At 44.4% G+C, this 26,432-nt stretch overlaps 2 protein-coding genes across 5 annotated transcripts in view; one reads left to right on the top strand and one right to left on the bottom strand.

Annotated features, from left to right (window-relative positions):
* Nucleotides 1-26,432, top strand: part of SLC5A10 (solute carrier family 5 member 10) — a 182,577-nt gene that overhangs the window by 65,125 nt on the left and 91,020 nt on the right. For all 4 annotated transcript variants that reach the window (XM_044661261.1, XM_044661269.1, XM_044661251.1 and 1 more), the window contains 2 exons: nt 3,992-4,197; nt 9,479-9,614. In XM_044661261.1, coding sequence (XP_044517196.1) covers nt 3,992-4,197; nt 9,479-9,614 — 342 coding nt within the window. The remainder of the gene's footprint in view (nt 1-3,991; nt 4,198-9,478; nt 9,615-26,432) is intronic.
* FAM83G (family with sequence similarity 83 member G) overlaps nt 4,298-26,432 on the bottom strand; it is a 58,689-nt gene continuing 36,554 nt past the window's right edge. Inside the window, exons 3-5 of the mRNA XM_044661232.1 lie at nt 13,553-13,677; nt 10,055-11,522; nt 4,298-4,794 (exon numbers count right to left, since the gene is read on the bottom strand). Of these exons, the coding sequence (XP_044517167.1) occupies nt 4,387-4,794; nt 10,055-11,522; nt 13,553-13,677 (2,001 nt within the window). The 3' untranslated portion in view covers nt 4,298-4,386. The remainder of the gene's footprint in view (nt 4,795-10,054; nt 11,523-13,552; nt 13,678-26,432) is intronic.

Below are 26,432 nucleotides of genomic sequence, written 5' to 3'. Positions count from 1 at the left end.
GTCAGAGTGACCAGGATGGTGAAGGAGCCTTGAGCCCAGGCTATATGAAGAATCATTGAAAGAACTAAGGATTTTTAGTCTGAAGAAGAGAAGGCTTGAAATGACACGATGGCTGTCTTCAAGTATTTGAAGGGCTACCATATGAGAGAATTATTTTTTTTAACCCTTACTAACTTCTGTCTTAGAATCGATCCTAAGCATTGGTTCTAAGGCAGAGGCCATGGGGGTTAAGTGACTTGCCCAGGATTATGAAGTTAGGAAATGTCTGAGGCCAGATTGAACCCAGGACCTCCCCTTCCTTGGCCCAGTGTTCTAGTCACCCAGTTGCCCCTGTGAGAGAAGAATTAAACCTGTTCAGTTTGGCCCTGATGGCAGAACCGGTAAAAATGAGTGGAAGTAAAAGCAAATTTAGGCTAGGTATTAGGGGGAAAAGCTTCCTAACAATCTGAATTTTCTAGAAGTAGAATGGTCTGCCTTGAGCTTTTTGTTAGTGGTCTTTAAGCAGAAGCTTGAAGTTGGTGAGGTTGGAGTGGGGTCTGCTTTTGTTTTTCCAGGCCAGTGCTGGACTAATTGGCTGCTGAGGCCCTCTCCAACTAGGAAAGTCTGTGTGATTCTATGACCTGGGGCAAGTCACACTCCATCTCTGGCTTTTGTCTCCTTATCAGAAAAAGGAAGGACTTGAATCCATCTTTCTTTCTGAACTCCTGTGGCATGGTTTCTAATTCTCTGCCCTTCTCTAGCAGCATTCAAGGTTTTGAGTGTCCCTCTTCAAATGGATCTAGAATTGGGCACAGCACAACCTCTGCAGAGTTCAGTAATAATCTTTCTTCTCTTATGTGAAGCCGCAGCACAGACTAAGATCACATCCTCTTTTTTGTCTGCCTCATCACACTGCTAGCTCAGAGACGGAGCCTAGAGGCTTGGGAGGAAGAGGCATTGGGCTCGGGAAGAAAAGCCTTTCAGTGATAGGGAACAGTGTTAGCAATTCATGGGGGCAGGGAAGTGTGGAGTGGATGGCGAGATGGCATAAAGTCAAGTTTAGCTAAAGTGGAAAGTAAACAGTTCGAGACAAGCCTGGAAAAGCCAGGTGGTGCCAGGTTGTAGAGGGCCTTGAATACCAAGCAAAAGACTCAGTGCTTTTACTTAGTAGGTCATGGTGGGGTGGCTGGCAGAGGAGCAATGTGATCAGATTTACGGGTAACAAAAGATGTCTGGTGGTGGTGCAGTTGGTTGGGGGTGACGGGAGTGAGTGGAGTTGGAAATTGTTATAAGCTATCTGCCAGGAAGGTGTTGACAAGGATGGTCTAGGCTTGTAGCCATGGAAATGGGGGAGAAGGGAGGGAGATGTAAGAGACTTTTTGAGGTAGAATTAATGAGAATGACTGGAAGTAAAGATAAAAGATAGCATCCATGGGTTGGAGGGAGAGTCAGAGGTTCTTTTTTCAAATCTTGCCTCAGCACCAATTCTCTAAAGGACCTCGGGCAGGGAACTTCTGTTCTCATCTGTAAATAGAAGAGACTGACCAAGTTGATTTCTAAGGCCTCCAGGTCTCATCCATGATTCTGTGACTAGATAAGGGCCAAGGTCTATCATAGCTATACATAGGGATAACCTTGTAATGACTCCCAAAGCCTTCCTTATGGCAGCAAATCTTTGCTCTTGGAGGGAAGATCTCTGATTGTTGGAAAGAGATAAAAGTTATTTTGGGGAGGGTCCAGGGATCCTGTTTAGGGTAGAAAACAAATATAGATTTAAAGACATGAAAACAGGTGGGTTTTTTTTTGTTTGTTTGTTTTTGCTCAGATATACCTGGCTCTGAAAGAAACTCCCAAAGAGATTTGAAAAATGGCGGAAGGGAGAGTCCTACCTTTGGGATCAGAAGACCTGGGTCTCAATACTAACTCTGCCCATTACTATAAAGCTTATGTAACCTTGGTCAAATTACTTTAGTTTTCTGAGATTCCATCCCCTTATGTGTAAAATGTTGGGGTTGGAACAGTTGATCCTAAGGTCCTTTCCCTCTCCAAGCCTACATCCTAAATAGCCACACTTAACAGACTGCTTTGAAAGGGTGGGGGGGTGAGGGGGGTGGAGGGATGAGACATTGTTCATTTGAAGGGATAAATTGCCTGTATCCCTGTATATGAAAAACAGTCTTCAAGTTGGAGGTCATGCCTAAACTTCCAGGGACCAATGAGTTCAGCTTCCTTGACCTCTTATTCAGTCAGGGATAAATGTAGGGATTGGGGTAAGATAGAGCCATGTGAAACAACCTGTTTGTTGGCAATTATTTCTATGGTGATTTTTCTAGCCTAGAGTCAGTTTGGGCTTGGCCCCTTCTCCCTGGCTCTTTCCCAGGTCCAAGAGCTTGTCTCTTGCCTCAGTTTCTCTCTCTCTCGTTTGGTTACCATGCAGATATTTCATCCCTTCAGCACTGAGCACTTTGATCCTCAGGCACCGAAGCAGGATCAGAGGAAGGGGAAAGACATTGCCAACCGGTGGCATCTTTGATATTGTCCCCTCAAAGTTAAAGTCCAACTGGGGAGTGTGTGACCCAGGACTTGTTCCTGCCTGAATAGGAGGTAGGAATCATAGGGAATAGGCCAAGTTTTTCTGGAGAGTGTAGGGCAAAGCAGTTGGCCAACAGTAACCAGTATTTCTTCTCAGACTTTCCCCCTATTCTTTCACCCATCCCAAAGAAAAATCATCTGTTCTCTGGAGTCAGGGTAGACCATAGGAATGTTGGTCTCCCTTCAAGGGAGACAGGGAAGGAGATAGGACAGATCTTGGCAATTTGGAAGGTTAAGGATGGATATGGTAGAACAAAGCAGGTGGTCACTATCACAACCTTCCTTTTTTCCCGTGGTGGCAACTAGATTATTTTGTTCTGCATTCAGGTTTCCTGCACTGTTCCAAGGGTTGTCAAGGCAGTCCCACGTATTCAAGGACTGAAATGAAAGATGGAATGAATGGGGGTGGGCAGCCCTAGGACAGGATGTTTCAGTAGAGGCTTATATACAAGAGGTGGTCATAATTATTGAAGTATGGATGGGACAAACCTCACAAGAGAAAAGACTTGGCGTTGCCTATTAGAAGACAATTGGGTAGACACTGTATATGCTAGAAATAGGATTGATCAGGAGACAGAGACAAAGAATATTATAGTTAGGAAGTTCCAGAGATTATCTAGCCCAACAATTTCATTCTACATGGGGAAATTGAGGCTCAAAGTGAAATGATTCTTTTAACTAGTGTTTTTGTTGTGGTGTTGCCCAAAGCCTGGAACTTAGTAAGTGCTTAATAATTACTATCTGACTCCTCTAAAGTCAGATAACTAGCTAGTAGCAGAGGCAGGATTAGAGCCCAGATTTCTTGACTCTTGGTCCTCTACATCATCTTATAAGAGGGCAAGTTGTTTCCCTGCTCAGCTTTAGTTTCCTCATGAGTAAAATGAAGGGCTAGAAGTCTTCTCTAGAAGGCAGATTATCTCTCATTCTCTAAGTAAAAAGCAAAGGTAGGGGCCCCACAGCAGGCAATGATCTCCAGTATGGAACTGTTGGACCCAGAAGTTTAATACTTTAGACTTCACCATGGGATCCTTGATTTTGAACAAAAAAATATGTTATGCTTTTTTTATAGTACAAAACTGAGTAAAGAAATCTTTACTCTGGAATTGTTAGGGTAACAAGTTCAGCAAGAACCCTCCAGGGTAGCTCCAATGTGCAAAATTTATCTTTTAATAATTTTGTTCTCTTTAAATAAAAATAAAATACAATCATTAAGTTAGATCTTTTTTTTTTCTCACTCCCCAACTCTTTTCCAGACACAGGTATGGAAAAGGTGAGCTTGTTGGAAAATCTTAAAACTTGTTGCACTAGGAAGTCAGTTGCAGGAGGGAGGGGAATCATTGACCAGTCCAACCAGCCAATTTCTCCCTCCTTTGCTTCTTCTTTTTTCTTCCCTCACCCAATTTCCCATTTTTCCTTTCAGCTTTTGACCAAATTGGGGGTTATGACCAGTTGGAGGCAGCTTACTTAGGGGCAGTGCCAAACAAGACCATTCCTAACACCACATGCCACCTGCCCCGGGCTGATGCCATGCACATGTTCCGAGACCCCTCCACTGGAGACCTCCCGTGGACTGGGATGACCTTTGGTCTGACCATCATGGCTGCTTGGTATTGGTGCACTGATCAGGTAAATGTAAACATCATCTCCCCTCCTCCTGCCCCATATGTCATATGTACAACAAATGCAGTTCTCCCATCCAAGGTCCAAGCAGCATGGTTTAAGAATACTTGCATTATCAGAGTCTAGTTTTGAGGGCTCCAAGGAAAGGAGCAAGCAGCTCTGGGCTCAGCGAGGTGAGGGAGAGCGGGCTTGCTATTAATCCTTGTGGCTTGTAGGGGCCGGGGCCCTCCGGCGGGAATCAGGAGAGGCCCACTGGCCACCACCCGACCTGTTCCTGAGGCCTTTGTTCTGTGACAGTTTGGAGAGGGGGATACCAAATGGGGTCGACAGCTCTTCCCGAGTCCCACTATCAGGTGGATTGCCTGGGGTTCTAGCAGTCCTCAGGTTCCGGCCATCCGGGGGGCCACCTCTGGTCTGCCAATAACGTGAGCCCACTGTTGCCAGGCCAGACTTTTTGGTGGGGTGCTGGAAGCCGTCTGCTGCATGAGTGCCATCCCGTCGATATTTGGGAAGCTCTGAGTTCTTGGCTGACTGCTGGTAGCTGCCTTTGTCCCTGGTCCCAGGGGCAGGTCGCTTGTCCCCATAACGGTAGAACTGCTGGCCCTGGGCAGGGGAAAGAGGATGGTTTATAAGAAAATTCCCTTAAGAGGAAGCTGTGATGAATGGAAAAACACTAGTTTTGGATAATGTTTTTAAATGTATGCATTTACAAAGGAAACCAAATCAGAGTTCAAGTTTTACTTTTCATATTTAGGAGCTATGTGACCCTGGGCAAGTCCCTAAACCTAAAGGAGTCTCAGTGTCCTTATGTGTAAAATGGGGGCACTCATACTGGCACCACTACCTCAAAGGGTCATCATGAGTAGAGTGTTTTGTAAACCTGAATGAGTTGTTATTTTTACAACTAAGAGAAGGTGACTGAGCCTTTTGCTTCTACTTAAGCCTGAGGCTCTTAATATTTTTTGTTTCATAGACTCTTTAAAAATGTTTTTTTATTTACTTTTAGAAACCCTTTCTCCCATCTTAGAATCAATAGTAAGTATTGGTTCCAAGGCAGAAGAGCAGTAAGAGCCAGGCACTGGGAGTCACCATCATACACCCAGGATGTGTCTGAGCTGAGCTACTTCTGATCATTTCCCCTGAATGTGTGTAGCACTGACTCTGCAAACAATATTGAGTTTCCTAGGTGGGCAGAGACCAATCTAGGTAGATGGGAGATAGACCAGGAGGGGAGGTGGTTCTCCTTGACAGTGTGAGGTCTGTGAAACCAGAAAATGGTGGCAGCTGGCGTTTGGGTCACCCTGGCTTCTAGTCTGAGCCAAGCTTATCCTAGAGGTCACTTGACTCATTTCACAACATGCCTCATCTTGTCATGTGCCTTCAGATCTTTGGCCCCAAGGTGGCCTCCCTGGATTTAATGTCATTGAAGTGATTTTCCCATGGAGGCCAAATGAGTCAGCGTTCTTTCAGGGGTAACTACTTGGCTAGCACAAGGGAGGACTAGTTCAGAGACAGAAAGGTCCACCCAGTGGTACCAGTTCTGATTCCCTGTCATTCTGAAGGCAAAGGGGGCCAGGCAGAATGACTCCATCTGGATGGCTCTAAGGCAGCTCCCTTATTCCTCCTAACCTTAGACTTCAGAACGAAAGTCTGCCCAGGTAAGGCCATTAGTCCCAGGCCAATCATAGATTCAGAGAATCCCAGAATCTCAGAGCTGGAAGGGATCATCTAGTCCTGGGGGAGTAATGGGGTGTAGTTCTTAACCTCTTTTGTGTCCTGGACTCCTTTGGCAGGAACCTGGTGAAACCTATGGTCTCTTTCTCAAGACCAGTATTTTTAAATGCATAAAATTAAATATGAAGGATTACAAAGGAAACCAATGATAGTGAAATCTGGCCATCAAAATATATTTTTTAAAAGTGTTTACAGATCTCAGGTTAATATACCATGATCTAGTCCAATCACCTAATTATACAGGTGAGGATACTAAGCCACAAAGGGGAAGTTGGCTTGCCCACGGTCACAAAGTAAATTTGGGGGAAGACCAGAACTCAGGGCTGGTGTGTATTCTGTAAGCACCACTGCCACATTAATCCTCATGCAATCTTCCATAATGTTCCTTCCCTTCTCAAAGATCCCCCTTGTTAGAGGCCAGCCTCCCTCCTTGGGGTTCAGAAGGACCCAATACCTCCCAGATCAAGGTATAACCTGAAGCTATAAACCCTTACAGTTTGATGTTATTGAACACCATGCCAACAGTTTGTCTAACAGAGACATAAGCCAAGGAGCGAACCATGTAGTGGCAAAAAGGCGTTGGTAGCCTGGGAGGCAGGGAGAGGGGGAGAGTAAACACCTGGATGAGATGTGTAACACCCATACACTTGGGCGCATGCCTAATGTTCCAAACATTCTAATTTTTCCAAGTCAACCAGACTAGAAACAGTTACAAAACAGAAGGTGTGTTGACACTTCCTAGGTGTTTTCTGACATCTGGATCTCTAGCTGACCTTGGCCCTTGGGGTAATAATAGTAACTGCTTACATTTATATAACTCTGGGCAGTTTACAAGTCACTTTACAGACATTATCTCATTGAGATAAAAGAAAAGACACTGAATTTTGAGTCATAGGGTCTGAATTTGAATCCTATCTTTATGAGGGATAGCCTACCTTCTCAGGGGAGTAACCTGTGTGACCACAGGCAAGTTGATCAGCCTCTCTGGGTCTTGGTTTCCTCATCTGTAAAATGAAATAGATGATCTCTATGGTCCCTTCAACATCTTGCTCCAAACTATCCAACTGTGAAGGTACACAGTTATCTTTTATAGACAAGGCAACCGAGACTCAGAAAGGCAAAAGCTATGAACCCAGGTCTGCTGACTCCAAATTCAGTGCTCTATTACACCACTCTGTCATGAGATAGTACTTTGATAAATCTTTTTTAAAAAATTATCTCACTGCAACTCTGGATAAGCAGGGCAGATCACATGAGGAAAGTCAGAGACTTGGGTTCAAATCCTACCTCAGGTACTTAATTGCTGGGTATCCCTGGGCAAGTCACTTAACTTTTTTCACTTCAAGGTCTTCATCTAATGGAGAAACTAATAGCACCTACCTATTCTTCTTTGGGCTCAGTTGTGAGGATCAAATGAGGCAGAATGTGGAAAACACTTTGCAAACCTTAAAAGTGCTTTGTAAATGTTGTCCATAATTATTGTCTCTATTTTATTGACAAAGGAAAATGAGGCTCCAGAGATTTAAAGCCAGGGCCTCACAGCATTTAAACCTAGGCCTTTCACTCCCAAATTCTATTTTCTTTTTACTACATTGCCTTAGACCAGCAGTTCTCAAATTATAGTCCAAAAACATCTGGGGTTTTCCAAGAACTTTTAAGGGGGTCTGTGAACTCAAAACTACTTTCATAATAATATTAAGAATTATTTGCCTGCTAAAATACTTCCTCTTTTTCTAATAATATAACTGTATGAGGCCATATTTTCTTCATAAACTTCAACCAAAATCATACTGCAACAGATTGGATGCAAGGGCAGAAATGAGAATCCAGCTGTCTTCTATTAAACCAGACATAAAAAAGATTTGCAAAAAATATATAAAGCAATACCACTTGTCTATCGAAATATTTTTGTTTTGGAAAAAAGTTACTTTTCATAAAAATATTTATGTTAACATGTAACAGGTTTATTATCATTAAACAATTGATAATTTAAAATAATTATCGGTGTTAATGTTTAATATGGCAATGGGTTATACCCATCAAAACAAACTCTTTGAGATCTTTGATCATTTATGAGTGTAAAAGAGTCCTGAAACCAAAAAGTTTGAAAACCACTTCCTTAGACATTAACCATTACTCCCTGTCCTTATATATACACACACGCTTCTGGGACATAGTCAGCAAATAAAGTCTCAATCAACTGGGACTGTGTCCTTCCTTAGTAGTAAACTGAAACCTGATTCTGGTGGAGGCTCACCTCCCTAGCAACCTGGAATACTGTCACTTCCCATAAGTCCAGGGTAGCATTTTTGGTGAATTTCTTCCTCAATTTCTCAAGGGTTTTATCTAGTCATCCTCTGACATTTCTACTTCTTAGATGATTTAAGGCTATTGGGTCAAGCCCCTGATATTTGGGTCCAGTGCTTTGAGGAGAAATGTGTCAGTCAATACCATAGTTGAAAGAGAAGGTAGCTACAGAATTCTCCTTAAATACTGGTCCCAAAGAATTGAAGCCAAAGAAGGCTGATTGCTAACTGAGAGAATGGCTGGGAAAACCCAAAGGATCTGATAAAATGATCATCTTTCAGTGGTGCTCATCAAAAAGAGGAACTTCTCTGTTCAGAAGGTTACTGGGACAGAAGATTTTGTGGGGCTTGTTATTCCAAACCTATTTTGGTGAGCAAAGAGCAATGGTCTAAAGACTTAAAAGAATATTAGGTGTGACCATAAAGGACGGGAACTGATTGTTTAACAAACAGACTAGAACTAGAACTAGAACATCCAAACGAATATCATCCTTCACCTCAGGCTTCTGAAGAGTTTGGGCTTTTATTTTAATGTATTACCTTTGCTCAACTATATCTAAAAACCAATATGGGAGGAGCTAGTATTGGGAGTATCTTCTCTGGGGCTAAACCTTGGTCCTTTGAGGATACATCTGATTTGGGAACTGAGCTAAAAGTCCTTTAGAGACCAAAGCCAAAGACGATGATGAGTGTCTATTATTAAAAAAAAAAAATGAGGCATGATCATGAAATCACAACATCAGGTTTCTTTTGTAAAGCCCTGAAGGTTGTTCCCAAAGAGAAGTGCCAAACACTTCTTGGCAGCAACATTTAAACCTGCATAGCTTCCCTAAGGGGCTGCTTTGCTAGAAAGCATCTATTTAAATGTATAAGTTGTGGTCTGTTTATGTCCTTCCCTAGGACCTAGGACCTGGCCCCAGGCCTGCCATCTCTGGCAGACCCCACAGTGCCATTTATTCCAGACACAGAAGTGATGGCACTATGCTCACTCTTCTCAAGCTGAGGCCTCTGTGGTGTCAGAGAAATGTCCACCAGAGGCTGCAGTGGGGTCTTGGAAGCTCAAGGACAATAGCTTATGACTTTAACACTGAGGAGGGAAGGGGATGGGGCTGGAAGGGGCAGACTTCTGAATCTTAGGTTGGAGCTCCATATGCTTCCTCTGTTTGGCAAATCTTCCTCAAGGACCGAGTCCTCCATGTCAGCCTATGTCCAACAACATCTTTTCTCTCCTGCCTTATTTCCCCCAGGTCATAGTACAGAGGTCCCTTTCTGCCAGGAACCTGAATCATGCCAAGGCAGGCTCGATCCTTGCCAGCTACCTAAAGATGCTGCCCATGGTCCTCATCATCATGCCAGGCATGATTAGTCGGGCACTGTACCCAGGTATGGCACCATTCCCTTTTCCTACTGCAACTTTGCCCTGCTGGGTTGGTGGTGACTGATGCCAGGCTAGAAATCTGGGGCAAAGGTACAGAATAGGACGACATTGGTGGTGGGCAGGATAATAGGCTCTGTGAGTAGTTTTCTAGGTGATTGTGGGAGTCAAAAACTTCCCTTCTCAGCCTTAGTATTCTTACTTGTTCAGTGGAGGTCATAAAAGAAATCTGAGGGAAAGGTAAAGAGAGGTGGGAACCCAAATGGCCCTTTTTAAATGCTTCTGTTGAAGATGAGGCAGCTTCAAATGAATATGTGGGGAACACGGGAATTCCCCAGGCCCCTGGGGAGGAGGGAAGGAAAGGTGTGAGGACACTGGCACATGGGTTCTAAGCGGGGAACTTGGAGGGAAGGGCCCCTTTCTCATGCACCTGAAGACGCCATCCTACCTGGGTCGCGGGGCTAGCATAAGCCTTGTCGCTGCCATGTTTAATTTCCTCTTTGCTGCTGTTTCTCTTCCTGCCATACTCATCCTCTGCCCCTGAGCTCTGCAGCCACTGGGGGCCCCTCAGGGGACTCATGAATGTTCCCCGGCTCATGTGGGGCTCACTCAGTTTCCTGTACAGTGGTCGCACGTGACCTGCCCCATTGGGGACATGCTCTGAGTGGCGCCTCCGGAGCTGGGCGAAGTTGTCCCTCACCTCAAAGTACTCGTCCGACACAGAGGACGCTGCGGACTGTCGATGGCGGCTGTTGGTGGAGCCGCCTGAGAAACTGTCCTGGTCACTGATGGTCACGTAGTCGTCGTCGTCGTCCTCGTCCTCCTCTGCACCGAGTCCGTTGGGGGTCCCCGGAGAGGGAGGGTCCTGGCCCTCCTGGGACATGGACAGCTGCCGGAGGAGCTTGGGGTGCCCGGGGCTGGCGGGCTGGCCGGCGTCCTCGTGGGGTCTGTAGATAGTGCCGTTCGGAGGCCCTTCTTGCTGGAGTGACCCCTCTTCTCCGGGTCCCCCAGCCTGGCAGCCTGGGCCGCCGTCGAACGAGTTGCCTTTAGTGATAAAGTCTGTGACATGAACCGTCCTGGGCTTGGGGACGGGGGTCTTGGTCTCTGGCCCGTCCTGGTTGTGCCTGTCCCGCAGGTGGCAGTTCTCGGCCAAGGCGGCGAAGGCTCCCTGGTCCCTGTCCTTGCCCGTGGGAGTGGGCACATCCTTTGGGCTGGGCTCTTCATGGGGGGAGGCAGGCGGGCTCTTGGTGTTTTCCACGATGGCCGGAGGGTCGGGGGGCGGCGCGACCGCGGGACTGACCACCTCCTGGCTCTGCCGCCTCTGCAGCAGTCTATACTGGGCCGCGGCCTGCGAGGAAGAGTCGCAGATCTTGATTCGGTTCATCTGGCTGGGCTGCGGGTTCCACACGTTGGGGTCGATGATGTTAATGTAGCCCAGGATGTCACTGCCAGGCTCGGGGTCTGGCTCCACCCATGTGGGCAGGTAATCGAACATGTTGGCGCGCTCCATGTTCAGCAGCCCGGGGTGGATGGGCAGGGGCTGCTCCAGGAAGTCGCCGGGCCGCTCTGCCAGCCCGTTCCCCAGCACCTTCCCTTTGCCCTCACATTTCTTGCCCAGCCCGCCCTCCTGCTTCTCGGAGGAGGCCTTGGCGATCTCGTCCGCGCTCTTGGCCTTCACCAGGGCGTACTTGGGGTTTATGAGTTTCTTGGCTACGGTGCCGGACGGAGCCAACGGGATGACCGTGGGCAGGATGATGGGCTCGGGCTCGGGCTCCTTCTCCATGTGAACCGTTTTAAGGCTGACCCCCTGAGACATGAGGTACAACTCTTGGAACTGCTTATCAAACATCTCCACCACCTGGCCCGAGAGCACAGAGATCACGTTCCGGTCTGTCCTGGCGGCTGACCACGTGAAGCTGGAATGGAAAGGAATGAAGTTAGCCATCTGCGAGGAGACTTCCCTAATGGCTCTCACTGTGCCCTTCTTGCCTTCAAAACCTTTCCCTCGGAAATGTTTGCTTTGTCGCTTGTTTCTAGGGGGAGTGGACGTGGGGTCTGGGTTTTTAAAGAGCATTATAAAAATGAATAACATGGAAATAGGTATTGAGTGATGACACACTATGTATGGATTTGCTTGTCAGCTCTGGGAGGGGGCAGGGAAGAGGGGAGGGAGACAACATGAATCATGTAACCTTGGGAAAATACTTCAATTTAAAAACAAACCAACAAACAAAAAAACCCTTCTCTTCTGTCTTAGAATCAATGCTAAGTATCATTTCCAAGGCAGAAGAGAGGTAAGGGCCAGGCAATAGGGGTTAAGTGACTTGCTCAGGGTCACACAGCTGGGAAGTGTCTGAGGCCATATCTGAACCCAAGACCTCCTGTCCCAGGCCTACATCTCTATCTACTGAACCACCCAGCTGCCCCTAGAATTGAGTCTAAAAGGAAGTAGCAAGAAGTGCAAAGTAAGAAGTGAGAGCACTACGGATATGTGGACAGCCAGGAGACCGAGTGTGATGCTTAGCAAATAGATCAGAGTGGCTGGAGCAGAGTGAATAGAGGGGAACAGCAGATCCCTTCATTTCATAGATGAGAAAATGGAGGTCAAGAGGGGAAATCGCCCAGGGCCAAGATGGGAACCCAAGTGCTCTCACTCCAAATCCATCGTGAAAGATACCGAAACACCCTCAATGGATGAACAAGGAAAAACCGTGGCCCAGGGAGGGGAAAGGACTTGCTAATAATCCAAGCTGTGCTTTGTGGCAGGTCAGGATCAGAACCCAGAGCTCCTGAGGACACGGCTCTCTCCCTGAGCCACGCTGCTCACATACGGGGAAAGAGAGACGGGTCGGGGGCAGGGGGTGTGGGACCTGACAAGGTGTCTCCCTCCCTGCGTCTGCAAGGTCAGCGTCTGAGACCTTCAGCTTGTCTTTCTAGTGGCTCCATAAGGATCCGGGCTCTCTATGCCGTGGTGTTTGCTGCTGTTCATATAAAAATCATGTCACTGGATCACAATCATAGTCTTCACAGGTGTAAGGAGAGGTAGATGTCGAGAACAAAGGGGCTGCTGTCCCGTCTGCAATGGTGAGCCCACAGACGGGACACCCCAGCTCTTCTCACTGAGCCCTAGATCATCCCAGGGAGGACTGGCTCGGGCTAGTCCAAGCCCCTTGCCGACGGCGGACACAACTCAGAGCAGGGTGGCAAGCTCCCTGGAAAGGGAGAATTGCTGCTAGCCTGGCTCCGTGATCAGCCCCCGGACAATCTGGAGTAAGCACCGTGACTTCTCTGGGCCGCGGCTCCCTCGTCTCTCAAGCAGGGGCAATAGTTCAAACGGTGTCTCGAACAGGGGCTGCTGGAAGAATGGTTTTGGAAGTCTTTTCTAAAGAAGAGATCCCTACCCGAATGGGAGGCACTCCTCAAACAGGCCAGGAGAACAAGGACCGCTTCCCCTCCCTCCCCACCCTCACGGATCTGGGAGAACAGCGAGCACAGGCACCTGCGCCTCCTATTCCAGACACGTGGGGCTCATGATGACAGAAGGTGGGCTGCTCGGGAGGCCCTGAGATCAGCCAGAATAGGAACCGGTGTCTGAAGAGGATGTCACAGCGCCAGACTTGGCTGGCAGAGCCCAGACATCAGCAACTTTGGGGAATAGGGATGCCTTCATCGAGACTTTCCCAGGATAGGAATGTCTAGAGTGTTGCAAGACTGGATTAAAAGTACAATGAAAGCCTGGTGCCAGGGCTCAAGCTGAAAGAGCTGGGGTGAGGGGGGAGCAAGGAGGAGTCACTGTGACATGGGAGAGCTCATCTGTCCGCAGCCCAAGCTCCCGCCCCCAATGCTAATCTTCACATCCCTCTCTCGGGCTTCTGTCGTTCTGAAAAACTAGCTCTGTGAGAAGCGGTCTCAAAAACTGGAGGAAATACTGCCCAGGGAGAGTCACCTGTAGGAGCCACACATCGCTCGGTCGCCATCCACAAACATGAATTTCTGGGCCAGGGCTCCCTTGAACTTGGTAGCCGAACGTGTGAAAAATTCCGTTCCTCCGATGCTCCGGACTCTCAGATTCTGTGGGGAGAAAAGAGAAATTGGGGTGATGAATGAGAGGCCATCTGGTTGGTCCCAAAGGCCTCCAGATCAAATGAGAGAACTGGTGCTTTGAGAAGTAGAAGGTGCAGCACCTATGCCAGGCTGCCAGTCTTCCCTTAGCGCCCCCCTCACCAACAGCTGTTCCTTTTTACCTCAGCTATGCAGCCCAAACAGGCTTTCTGGTCCTGGTCTGACCAGAACAGTAGCAAACATCAGGGCAGAGGGAACACAGGCTCGGGCCTTATCTCCTACCTGGACTCTGCCAAAGCCTCCCAGCTCACCTCTCTGCCCCCACTGCCTCCCTCAACAATCCAACCCTGGATGTCCTGCTGTTCCCAATTCCCCTGTCATCACATCACTCCTCTACTCCCAAGCCGAGAAAGGCTTTTACTTGGTATTCAAGGTCCTCCATAGTCTAACTCCAAACTACTGCTCTAATCGGTCCTTTTTGGAATTTGTGACTTCATTGGTGAAGAGAACTCTTGGTGTAGTTAGGTGATGCAGTAGACAGAGCACTGGACCAGGAGTCAGGAAGAGACCTGAGTTCAAATCTTGCCTTAGTAGCTATATGACCCTAAGCAGATCACTTAACCAGTTAAGCCTCAGTTTCCTTATTTGTAAAATGGAGGTAATAATAGCATCCACCTCCCAGGATTGTTATAAAGATCAAATAAGATATGTGTAAAGTGCTTTACAAAGCTGAAAGAGCTATATAATTGCTAGCTATTATTATTAGAAAATCTCTCCACCAGTGTATCTTTGATAGCATACAGTTTGTCAGCTCATTGTAACTTATAGTCTTAGAGAGTTTACTGGGACACTGAGAGAGCCTTGCTCGGGATCAAAGCTAGTAAGTGTCAGAGACTGGATTTCAATCCTAATCTTCCTATGAACATGTTATAATATAGCTCCTAGTACTACATAAGCTTCTTGAAGGCTGGGGCCATCTTGTTTTTTGTACTTGCATCTCCCGTGCCACAGGGACTGGCATATAGAAGTGCTTAAAATGTATGCTGGATTGACTGCTTCCAAAGTCAGCCCTCTACCAATATACCACATTGTCATTCTCCAACAACAATAATAATCATGTTAATAATAATAACCGACATGTATATATCATTTGGATTTCACAAGACCCATGTGAGGTAGATACTCCAGTTTAATTATTCTCATTTTACAGATGAGGTTAAAAGACTTGTCCATGGTTCCCAGCTAGTGCCAGAGATGGGATGTGAACCTAGACCTTCCTGACTTTTACTGAGAGGCAGGTATTTAAAACTGCCAGTCCTTCTGGGGTCCCTGGGAATGACTACAATGTCAAGTTTGCTTAAGTTTAGCAGCTGAAATGAAGTTTACTGGTTTCTCTGTGGATTTCAGCTAGTAGGAAATCCCTGCTAGTCCCTGGACCTCACAGGGTGATGATGTATATCCTTCTTCAGCTGGGGATGTACCCCTTCTGTTCTAGTCCTTCACCTTATAAATCAACCTGAAATGTCTGAGGCCTGGCTTGTGCTGACTTTTACTCATGGATGAAAGCATGCAAGAGACCCTTTCAAGTAACTAACCTTTTGCCAACTTTTCCTCTGGCTTCTTATACAACAGCTAAAAAAAGTTCCCTCTGACTTAAAAGGTACAATCAAACCCAAGTTCAAAACCTGCCTCAGATACTTACTAGCTATGAGACCTTGGGCAAGTCATTTCATCTCTGTTCAGCCTCAATGTAAAGTGGGGATAATAATAGCACAAAAGAAGAAGTTTTAAACTCATAATCATAGTCTGTTCATTCAAGAACAGACATTAGAAATCAATTATTTTACCTCCACAGTTTTAGGGAGAAGGAAGCTGAGTCCCAGAGAGGTAATCCAACAAGGTCACAAAGCTAGAGGTTACTGGAAGAGCAAGCACTAGATCGTGGGTCTTGGGTTCTAATTCTTTCAATTTTACCCATCATCTACATGAACCCCTAAGTTTGGCACAAGTACTTCCAGCTCCAAATGAACAACCTTCATGAAATCCTGGGAATTTGGAATGATGCCAAAATGAAGCTCTGCCCCTCCGTGTATCCAATGCCATTGGGTTTCATATCCCACAACTAATCCTCTGTCTAGTTTTTTTGAAACCAGAGATTAAGATTGTTTTTCAGGGAGGGCAGCATATTCTTAGTGGGAACTCTACCCACCTCCCAATCTCCCTATCCCTCTTTAATTTCCACATCTCCTATATGTTTAAGCAGAAAGGATCAAAAATACTGTGATTGGCTCAATGTCTCCTTGGATAGGTCTTTTCAAAATCATAATGATAAAAGCTAACATTTTTACGGTGCTTTAAGGTTTTCAAAATGCCTTACATAAGTGATTACATTTGATCTCCATAACAACCCTAAGATGTAAGTGTTATTATGACCCTCCATTTTACATGAAAGTGAGTATCAGAGGCAGGGGCTTTAAACTCTGGTCCATGATTGTGTCATTTAAGATAGAACTGGGTTTTTAAAAATTGTTTAAATTTTTTTTTGCTTTATTTTGTTTTAATAACAAATTTCCACTTATGTTTTCCAAAGTTGTATGATGCATGTTGTCTCCCTCCCCATTCCCAGATTTGACAAGCAATTCAATCTGGGTTGTACATATATTATCACTCAAAACATATTTCCATATTATTCATTTTTATAAGCGAATAACTTTATAAAACCCAAACCCCAAATCATATAGCCAAATAAACAAGCAATAAATTATGTTTTATTTGCATTTCTACTCCTACCGTTCTTTCTCTGGAGATGAATAGTATTCTTTGTCATAAGTCCCTTAGAATTGTCCTGGATCACTGTGTTGCTGTTAGTAGCAAAGTCTATCACATTTGATCATTCAACAATATCTCTGTATATGATGTTCTCCTGGTTCTGCTTATTTCACTCTGGATCAGTTTATTGTAGGTCTTTTCAATTTCTTTCTGAAATTATCCTGTTTATCATTCCTTATAGCACAATATTATTCCATCGCCATCACATACCACATTTTGTTCACATTCCCCAATTGAGGGACATCCCTTTAGTTTCCAATTCCTTACCACCAGGAAAAGTGCAGTTACAAATATTTTTTGTACACACAGGTCCTTTCCAATTTTTTTTTATGTCTTTGGGATACAGACCTAGTAGTGGTATACTGGTATGCTGGATCAAAAGGTATGCATTCTTTTATAGCCCTTTGGGCATAATTCCATATTGCCCTCCAGAATGGTCAAATCAATTCACAACTCCACCAGCAATGCATTAGTGTCCCAATTTTGCCACACTCCCTCGAAAATTTATTATCTTCCTTTACTGTCATATCTCAGAGTTCTTTTAATTTGCATTTCTCTAATCAAGAGGGACTAACAACATTTTTTCATATGATTATTGATAGCTTTGATTTCTTCATCTGAAAACTGCCTATTCATATACTTTGACCATCTATCAATTGGGGAATGACTTGGTTTCTTATAAACTTGACTTAGTTCTTTATATATTTGAGAAATTAGACCTTCATCAGAGAAATTTGTTATAATTTTTCCCCAGTTTGTTGCTTCCCTTCTAATCTTGGTTATATTGGTTTTGTTGGTACAAAATCTTTTAAAATTTTAATATAATCAAAATTTTTCATTTTTCTCTATCTCTGGGTCATACATTCTTCCCTTCTCCAAAGATCTGAGAGGTAAACAAGACTATGTTCCTCTAATTTACTTATAATATCACTCTTTATGTTTAGATCATATCTCCATTTTTTTTATCTTATCTTGGGATAGGGTGTGAGATACTGATCTAAACCTAATTTCTGCCATACTATTTTCCAATTTTCCAAGCAGTTTTTGTCAAATAGTGAGTTCTTATCCCCAGAGCTGAGATCTTTGGATTTATCAAACACTAGATTGCTGAGGTCATTTACCCCTAGTCTATTCCATTGATCTACCCTTCTATTTCTTAGTCAGGACCAGATTGTTTTGATGATTACTGCTTTATAGTACTTTTTAAGATATGGTACTGGCTAGACCACCATCCTTCACCTTTTTTTTCATTAGTTCCCTTGATATTCATGACCTTTTGTTCTTCCAAACAAATTCTGTCATTTTTTCTAGTTCTATAAAATAGTTTTTTGATAGTTTGATAGGTATGGCACTGAATAAGTAAATTCATTTAGGTGGGATTGTTATTTTTATTATATTCATTTGACCTACCCAAAATAGAACTGTTTAAAAGCTGTGTGGCAAACCCGGCCTCAGCCACTTCCCAGCTGTGTGACCCTGGGCAAGTCACTTGACCCCCATTGCCCACCCTTACCACTCTTCCACCTATGAGACAATACACCGAAGTACAAGGGTTTAAAAAAAAAAAGAAAAAAAAAAAAGCTGTGTGGGAAGCCAGAAAAATAGCTGGTAAAAAACAAGACACTTAGTCACCTGAAAAGGTCCTTTGAATGCTCTCAACCACAAAGACTAGGGAGCTGTGGATGCTTCTATTACCAACACGCAGCTTCTTCTGGGGAGCAGCTAATCTTTTATTACTACTTAGGAAATGAAGGTCATCCTGTTTGGGGGATTTGACAGCAGCTGAACATAATGGGAACTAAAATAAAGAACCTGGCTATAATGTCCCTGTTAAGACTTGTCTTCCCAGTTAATGCATTTTCCTCTTTGAAGGATACCTTTTGGCAGAATCAATGAATTAATTATGAAGCATTTATTAGGTGCCCATAGGGCTGAAGGGGCTTGAGGCACAAGTGCTATAGACTGGCTTTGCCAGAGCATGGCCTTCAAAGGCCCACATGCTTTGTTCACAATGGATATGAACCTTTTTGGTTGGAAACAGCTGTCCCTAGTTTCTGGAAGGGATTCAACAGGATTAGTTCCAATATCTCTTCTTGGGCTCCTCTGAAGTTCTTCTAAACATGAAAGGGGGAGCAAGCAGATAAGTGAGTGGCTCAGGGGGCTGAGAAGCCAGACCTTGAGACAAGATGTCTTGGATTAAAATCTAAACTCAAGCACTTCTTCACTGTGTGACCCTGGGCAAGTCACTTAAACCCCATTTCCCAGCACTTACCACTCTTCTGCTTTGGAGCCAATACACAGTATTGATTCTAATACAGAAGTTTAAGAGTTTTAAAGGGGCAGGGAACCATGAAAGGGTGGTTTAGCCCTGGAGTAGAGAGGTTTTTTTCCTGGTGTCATTGATTGACCTAGAGTCTAAAAGTTTGAAAAGGTCTTCAGAATCACTTCTTCCAACCTCCTACCCAGTGTAAGAATCTCATTTATAGCATCACCACTATGTGGAAGGCCATCCATCTTTGCTTGAACAATTCCTATAACATGGGACTTACTACCTTAGCTTAATTAAATTCAACAAAACATGTTTTTTGTGCTTACTCAGGATGCTAAGATGAAATCTGACATAAGTCTCTGCCCTCCAAAAGCTTATCAATGCCACAAAGTAGTCTTTCATTGTTAGTCAGCTCTATATATAAAGTTCTTCTCTGTGCTGAGCCTAAATCTACCTTCTTGTTCCTTCTACACACTGGCCCCCACTCCATCACCTGGGGCTAGCTACACACAGGTTTGCATCTAGCATGGCTTTACCAAGTCTTCTCTTCTCCAGGCTAAATGCTTCAAGTTCAAACAACCATCAACCAACATTTATTAAGCACTTACTATGGACGAGGCTTTATGTTTAAGCTCTTTCAAATGATCTTTCTATGGCCTGAGCTCCAGTTTCCTCACCATCCTGATTCTTTTCCTGTGGATATCACCCAGAACCTCAGGGCTGAAGGGACCCCAGGGTTCATCTATTGTCAATCATGTCTGAACAAGATACCCAAGAAAAAATCCACAACCCTCCAAAGTGGTCCATTTGACTTCTGAAGAATTCTGCTCCGAAATGTTCCTTAAATCAACCCATTGGTCCTAGTTCTGTCTTTTGGGGGTCAAGCAGAACTAGGCTAATTCCTCTCACAATCATATCCACCTGCTAGGAAACTGTTTTACTGTCAAATATGGATGTGTTTTAATTTAAAACTTATTATCTGTTTATTATAAGTCAGAAAATGTGTTGTGCTAGTTATCAACAGTGTGGCCAGTGGGTAGAATCATGTTAGGAAGATCTAGGTTCAAATTCCCCCTCTGACAGTTCCTAGAAGATATAGATCTGTCCAGGACTTTTCTGTGTTGAGCTATTTTAGTACCCTCAGATGTTTCCAGCAGATTCTTCAAGAGGGTTTCAAAAGGGACATCCACTGCACCATGACCCTACCCCCTGTAAGGGACATACTCCTTATCCTTGAGCTCATAGGCTTCTGTGGCTTTAAGCAAACAGGGCAGGGAGTTGGCTTTCTTCCAAGGCAATTAGCATTTGTGACTTTGTACCAGGCATGGAACCACACTTGGGGATTGGAAGTAGGAAAAAAGCAGTCTTGGGAAGGGATTTCCCAGATGTGTGTTGCTGCCACTGTTACAACCACAGAGCAGACTTGAGTGTGTCATATTGAGCTTTTGTCTGTCATTTCTTGAATGTCTGTCCTATGAGAAAATACCTAAGCTGTCAGGATGCAGTACAGTTTGGAGCTGAGCTTTTTTCTGAGCCAGGAGGTTCTCCTCTTTAAAAACAAAACAAAACAAAACCAAGGGGAAAGTACTAGCAAAATGGGGAGGTAGTATTTGGTCTTGGTCTTTCCCCCATTTTTCTCTCCTCCATTGTCTCTGTCTCCTCTTCTTTCACACACTGATGGGCTTTGGGGCTTTCTCCTCCACGTATCAAGTCCAACTCTTTGAGATCTTCTGACTTTCATTTCTGGTTCAGTGTGAACATCAATCATACACTGTATGTACCCTTCTCCCAGAGGACTTTGCCCTTTAAGATATACATTTGTGGAATAAAAGAGTCCTTCCTCTAGTTAAGGAGTTTCAGGTCTGGCAGAACAGGGGATGAAGGGCCTTTCTGGAGCAGCCTCCTACTGGGCCTCCTTAGTAAGGCCAGCCTCTCTTTTCCCACCCCACCCCTGCTCTGGCCTTTCCTCCCCACATAAGGTTGGCTGGGTTAATGAGGTAATGTCTGCAGAGACTTCTAGCTCCTGAGAAGGAAGGTAAAAAGTAGACTTGGAGTACAAAGCAGTATTGTTAAGCTCCATCACCCAAAAAAGTTCCCTGGTATTTCTTTCCAGTGAGAGGCCCCTATCATGAAAAGAAAATGGTAGAACAATGAACTGACAAGGCACTCAACCAACAGTTGTCCAAGAAAATTATAAGGAGAAAAGCAGCTGACTCCCCCTGTACAAACACTACCACCACCTCCAAACCCTCAAGGGAAAAAGAAAGAAAAATTCTTTCTAGGTCAACCTACTCGCCTTTTAGAGCAATGAGACAATAGAATGTGTATGTGTGTAGTGGGGAGGAACAGGGAGATTTGGGTATTTGTGATAGGGAAAGGCAGGATGGAAATGTGACAAGAACTACCCCCTTTCAACCACTAAAGATCCTGAATTATCAGTCTGTGTAGGCCTTGCCTTTCTCTGCGAAGTTTGAATGGTATAAAAGGAATAATCATCTTCATCTGGTTGAAGGAAGGGCTGACAGCCACATCTAATTGCACAGAGATACGTATATGCAGAGGCCAAAAAGGGCTTCCCATTAACATAGCAGGTTGCCTAACTCCCAACTTCCAGTGTTTTCTCCATGACTATTGTGTTCATGCTATACAGAAATAACTTGGGGACATTGTGTCCCAGTCCACCTAAACCTTATTTAGTTCTGGTTTTGGGCAACTTAGCATTTGTGTTATAGTGGATAAATGGCTTTAAAGTCAGGAAGGCCTGGAGTCAAGTCCTGCCTCTGCCACAATAGCTGTGTATGATTCTAGGCAAGGCACTTAAACTCTAAGGTGTCCAAACCAGATTCAAATTAACTGGGAAATGTTAAGCAAAATAAACAAAAACACACCACCATGTAAATAATATTAATTTGTGGTTTTCAAAGTCAATATGAGGTGTTGGAAGGATCCATTTCTATTTGAGTTTGACACCACCTCTCTGGGCAACTCTAAGTTACAGAGATGATGATGACTTGAATACTGGGAGTTTTCTCATTTGGGAGCTCCCTATCCTGGTGAAATCTCAGGCGGAGTCCCTATCCCTAGTTAGTAGTCTTGTGAACAGGGCTATGGTCAGGGCTGCCTAAAGTAGAAAGTATTCATGGCAGAGAGATAGGCCATGCATGCCCTTAATGCCAGTTTGCCCTGGTGCTAAATACATATCCCTAATCTTGGCTTGGGTCACACCTATTTGTTTTAGACTATGTTTTCTTTTGGGGGGAGCGGAGTCTGGTCTTGGATCAAGGGCTTGAACCAATTTTGTTTGAACCAAAATCCAGAATGAGCTACATTAATTTACCAGTCTCCTAAAGTGACCCCAAGTATTCTATTACAGAACACGGACCAAAATAAACCAGGCTGAACTGGGACCAACCCTAGGTATTTTCTAAAAGCAATGAACTACATCCTTTGTACTCAGTTAAACTGACATCTCCTTTAGACTCCTTGCCTAGTCATAAGCAGACTAGGCCCTCATAAATATTATCTGATGTTGACAGTCCAGAGGCAAAGTGTAGCAGGAGTAACTCAACAGGGGACAATGTGGCCTAGCAGGAATCACAAGATTAAGCTAGAAGTCCAGAGGTCTTCATCATTCCAGTTCACTTTATGACTCTGGGTAGGCTGTTTCTCTTACTTGGTATTTTGGTTTCCCCATTTGTGAAGTAGGACTGTGGTACTTCACTGAAAAGCTACTGTAAAAACCCTTACGAGTTCTAGGGCTTCTTGGGCAAGGGCCTAGGTCAGTGGTCTCCCCAAGCCATAGCCAAGATCATAAAATTATCAAAAGGATTTCATAAAGATTTATATATCTACACATATAGTCCAAAATAGAAGACACACCTATATAGTCAAATGGAAGTTAGAAGAGATGGTGCAAGGGATGGGGAGGATCAATTACAATTCCTAATGGGCCTCTGGGTCTTAGCTAGATGACTCTTGCTTAAAGAAAATACTTCTCCCCACATCCTGAATATCACTATATTTCACTGTTCCTTATCACCTGGTCACTTAGACTATTACAATTGCCTTGGTCTCCTTGCCTCAATAATCTCTTCAACTCCAACCTATCCAATGCAGCTGTCAAAGTGATTTTCCTAAAGCATGAGTCTGACCATATTGACCCACTGACACCACTCTCTCAAACTTCAATGGCTTCTAAACTTTCAAGCTCTGCAATATTTCTAAGATGAATATGTTTGGTATTTAAAGTTCTTCACAACTTGGCACCCCCCTGTCTTTCTAGTTGTCTTCCTCCATGAATTCTACAGTCCTGCCATACTGTCTACTTGATGTTCCTTAAATCCACTGCTCCATCTCTGTGTACATACTGGCCCCTCTACTTGAGATGCTCTCCCTCCTTACTTTCACTTCTTAGAAACCCTGACTTTCTTTGAAGACTCAGATCAAATCCAACCTTTCATGTGACTCCTTTCCCAGTCCTCCAAGCTGAGACTGCCTTCCTAACTGGGATTACTCCATCTTCTCTATGTCTAACTTTTATGTACATATTGTCTCCCCCATTAAGATGCAAGTTTCTTGAGGATAGAGGCTACTTTTTGCTTTTTCTTTGTATCACTGAAAAGAAACCCAGGGTATTGCTCATTCCTGAGGAGAACTGAAGACATGGATAGTCCTGTGAAACTAGGAAAAGCAGATGAGATGGGTTGTGGTTTAACACACGGCAACAGAATTAAAAAGATGATCTCTCTCTGGTTACTGAATCTTAAGGAAGACATTAACAAATAGAAACACATCTGAGAAGGATGCCTTCCCTGCAAGTCAGGTTCCTGCTACCAGGGATCTGGTTGCATAGGCTGAGAGATTTTGAATGAACACTGACTAGAGTTCTCCCTGAGCCAGTTACCTCTGCCAATGTCATGCTCAAGGTGTTCTTACTCAGAACATCTTTATGCCAAGCTTTTCCCTGGCTTTAGGGGGCACACAGTAGGAGATATAAAGCTCTCTTTGTCTCAAAGCTCACTGTCACAAAACATAAATCAGTGTGATGGAAAAGGGATGAAGGAAGTCCACTGAAGATACTGAGCAGAGACCACTGAATTCCCTTTATATGTTGCCCATGGCTACTTCCCACTTTTTCTCCCTAGGGACCTAACTGGGTGGACTTGGAATAGGAAGCCAATTCTCCTTGCCCTCACCTGACATCTCTCTAGGGAGCACTAGGAAATTAAAACTGGGACACAACTGAAATCTTGGCTGAAAGGGTTTTTTTTGACAGGAACAATGAGGCAGGAGAAAGCAGATGATTGAGCCTAGAGACTAACTGTTCCCTCAGAACAGGAGACAGACAATGGGGAGATTATCAGTCATCAAAGCCTGGATGATTTTGTTTCAAGGGATGGTCTTGGCTCTGTGGAAAAGCATCTAGCCATTCATGGTGTTGTCCCCATTTCAGGTCCTTCTTCTTAGGACAGGGAGTATCCTTGGTATCATCATCATCATCGTCACTGTTGTCATTATCATATGACCTCACTTGGTACAGTTTACAAAGTTTACAATTTATGAGAAACTAGCACATCCCTTACCTCATTTGTTCCTCACAAGACCTTTGCCTGTAGACAAGACTGGAATTGTTAGCTCCCCTTGACAAATGGGGAAACTGAGGATCATAAAGGCTAAGTGACTTTTCAGAGGTCACATAGCTAATAAACAAAGCATCAGACTTTCAACTATTAGACTGGGTTTAGGAGAAGTGAGTTTGTATAACCTGTATGACACACATCTGACTCAGGACACAATGCCTTCTCCAGGTCCCAGAATGGGCTGGCAACAGATAAGCCAAACCTGTTGGGCCCTGCTTTAATGTTATACATCCTGAGCCAGGACACCATGTGGTATGGGCTCTTATCATTATCCTGGGGAGGGAGGAGGGGACTCATTCTCTATTATGGGTGCACAAGTGATATTTGCTCTTTGAGGACACAAGAATATTGGCATCAAAGAGACCACATGTAAGAAATAGTGCTTGAAACAGAAAAAAAGATTGCTGGCCAGGGGTGCTCCTCACTGCAATATCTATACAGAGCAGAAGCAGGTGGCAGACTATGATGGCAAACTCCTTGAAGGCAGGGATGGTTTGCACTTTTATCTGTCTCCTCAGCTCTTAGTACTGTGCTTGGCACAGAGACGGTTTGTTTTCTAAATTCTTAACCTTCTGTCTTAGAATCAATACTGCGTATTGGTTCCAAGGCAGAAAGGTGGTAAGGGCTAGGCAATGGGGGCTAAGTGCCCTGGGTCACACAGCTAGGAAGTGTCCAAGGCCAGATTTGAACCCAGAACCTCCCATTTCTACGCCTGACTCTCAATCCCCTGAGCCACCCAGCTGCCCCCCACAGTAGGTGTTTTAATAAATGTTTGTTGAACTGGGAAGAATACCAGTGTGATGAAAGGAGCTATGTAGACAGAATGAAAGTGATGTCAGCCTGTTACTCGTTTCCATGGCTAGACTCACCAGATGACTTCTCTTGGGTGTTTCAATGCTTCCAAAATGGTCTGACAGCTGTCTGGCTTCTCTGTCCTCCTTATACATGCCTCAGCACTCAAAAGCACTTCTGGTCTAGTCTTACTTTCTTTTGATAGAACTCAGCAGAAGAGAGGCCCAAATAATAAGGGGAAATGAAATAAAGAACTATGGGCTAGAAATCAGGATACCTGGGCCCAAAACCTGACATTGGTTCACTGTGTGGTACTCTGGGTCTTAGTTTTCCCCACAATAAAGCATAAGGATTGGACTGAAAAGATGTGCTCTATGAGCTCTTTTGGTACTAGCATTTAAAGTAGAAGATTCTAGAAAAGATAGCTTCTTAGGGGGAGGGTGCCAGAGAAAGACAAAAGCAAACAAAAAGAAACACAAGCATGAGTGAAACAGAATGTCTGGGAGAGGTGAAGACCCTGAGGCTTGGTTTACAAAGAAAGAATTTTTCTGGATCTCTGCTTCCTTCTCTATAAATGAAGGGTTTGGTAAAGATGGTTTCTCAGTCTCTTTTCCAGCTTTAAATTCTAAGATAACCCCTATTAAAAAGCCAAAGGGAGAAGAGATTGTTGTGAGGTATTTCAGCAGGGCAGCTAAGGATCAAATGAGACAGACTGGAGTATTTGGTCAAATTCTGCTTTTGCTGGAGGGGTTCCAAGGCAGGCTAACTTTGCCTAGAGAGCAGATGCAAAACCAAGAAATTAGAACTGGAAGAATCCAGATGAATGTTATTCCCCAACAATGAGCCAAAGAAAGAGGAAGGAGTTTGAAAAGTAAAGGTCCTTGGCGCTGAAGAACAGACTTGAATTGGCTATACTATCAATCTGAATAATGAGGTGGTCTCACTGCTTTGGGGGGACAAACCTATCTTCCATCCTTATTTCCATGGCTACCAAAGCAAATAGAAGTCAGATGCAAGGCCACAATCCGGACCCAGGAAATTCTCACTGAATTGGACAATTAATAGTTTTTCTAGTTTAGCTGTATAAGACTTGCGTTGTTCTTTTTTTAAACAAGTCAAGTTACTGGCAGGCAGCTCTTGCCTCCCATGGCTGGTAGCAGCAGGGTTCCATCTGGTCTCTGACAAACTCTTGGGGACAGTTATTGGGAAACTATGGCCCTTACTTAACAATGAAC

This window comes from Gracilinanus agilis, chromosome 1 (assembly GCF_016433145.1).
Source record: "Gracilinanus agilis isolate LMUSP501 chromosome 1, AgileGrace, whole genome shotgun sequence".
Taxonomy (NCBI): domain Eukaryota; kingdom Metazoa; phylum Chordata; class Mammalia; order Didelphimorphia; family Didelphidae; genus Gracilinanus; species Gracilinanus agilis.
Note: the sequence above shows the minus strand (reverse complement) of the source record. Positions and strands in the feature narration are given on the sequence as shown.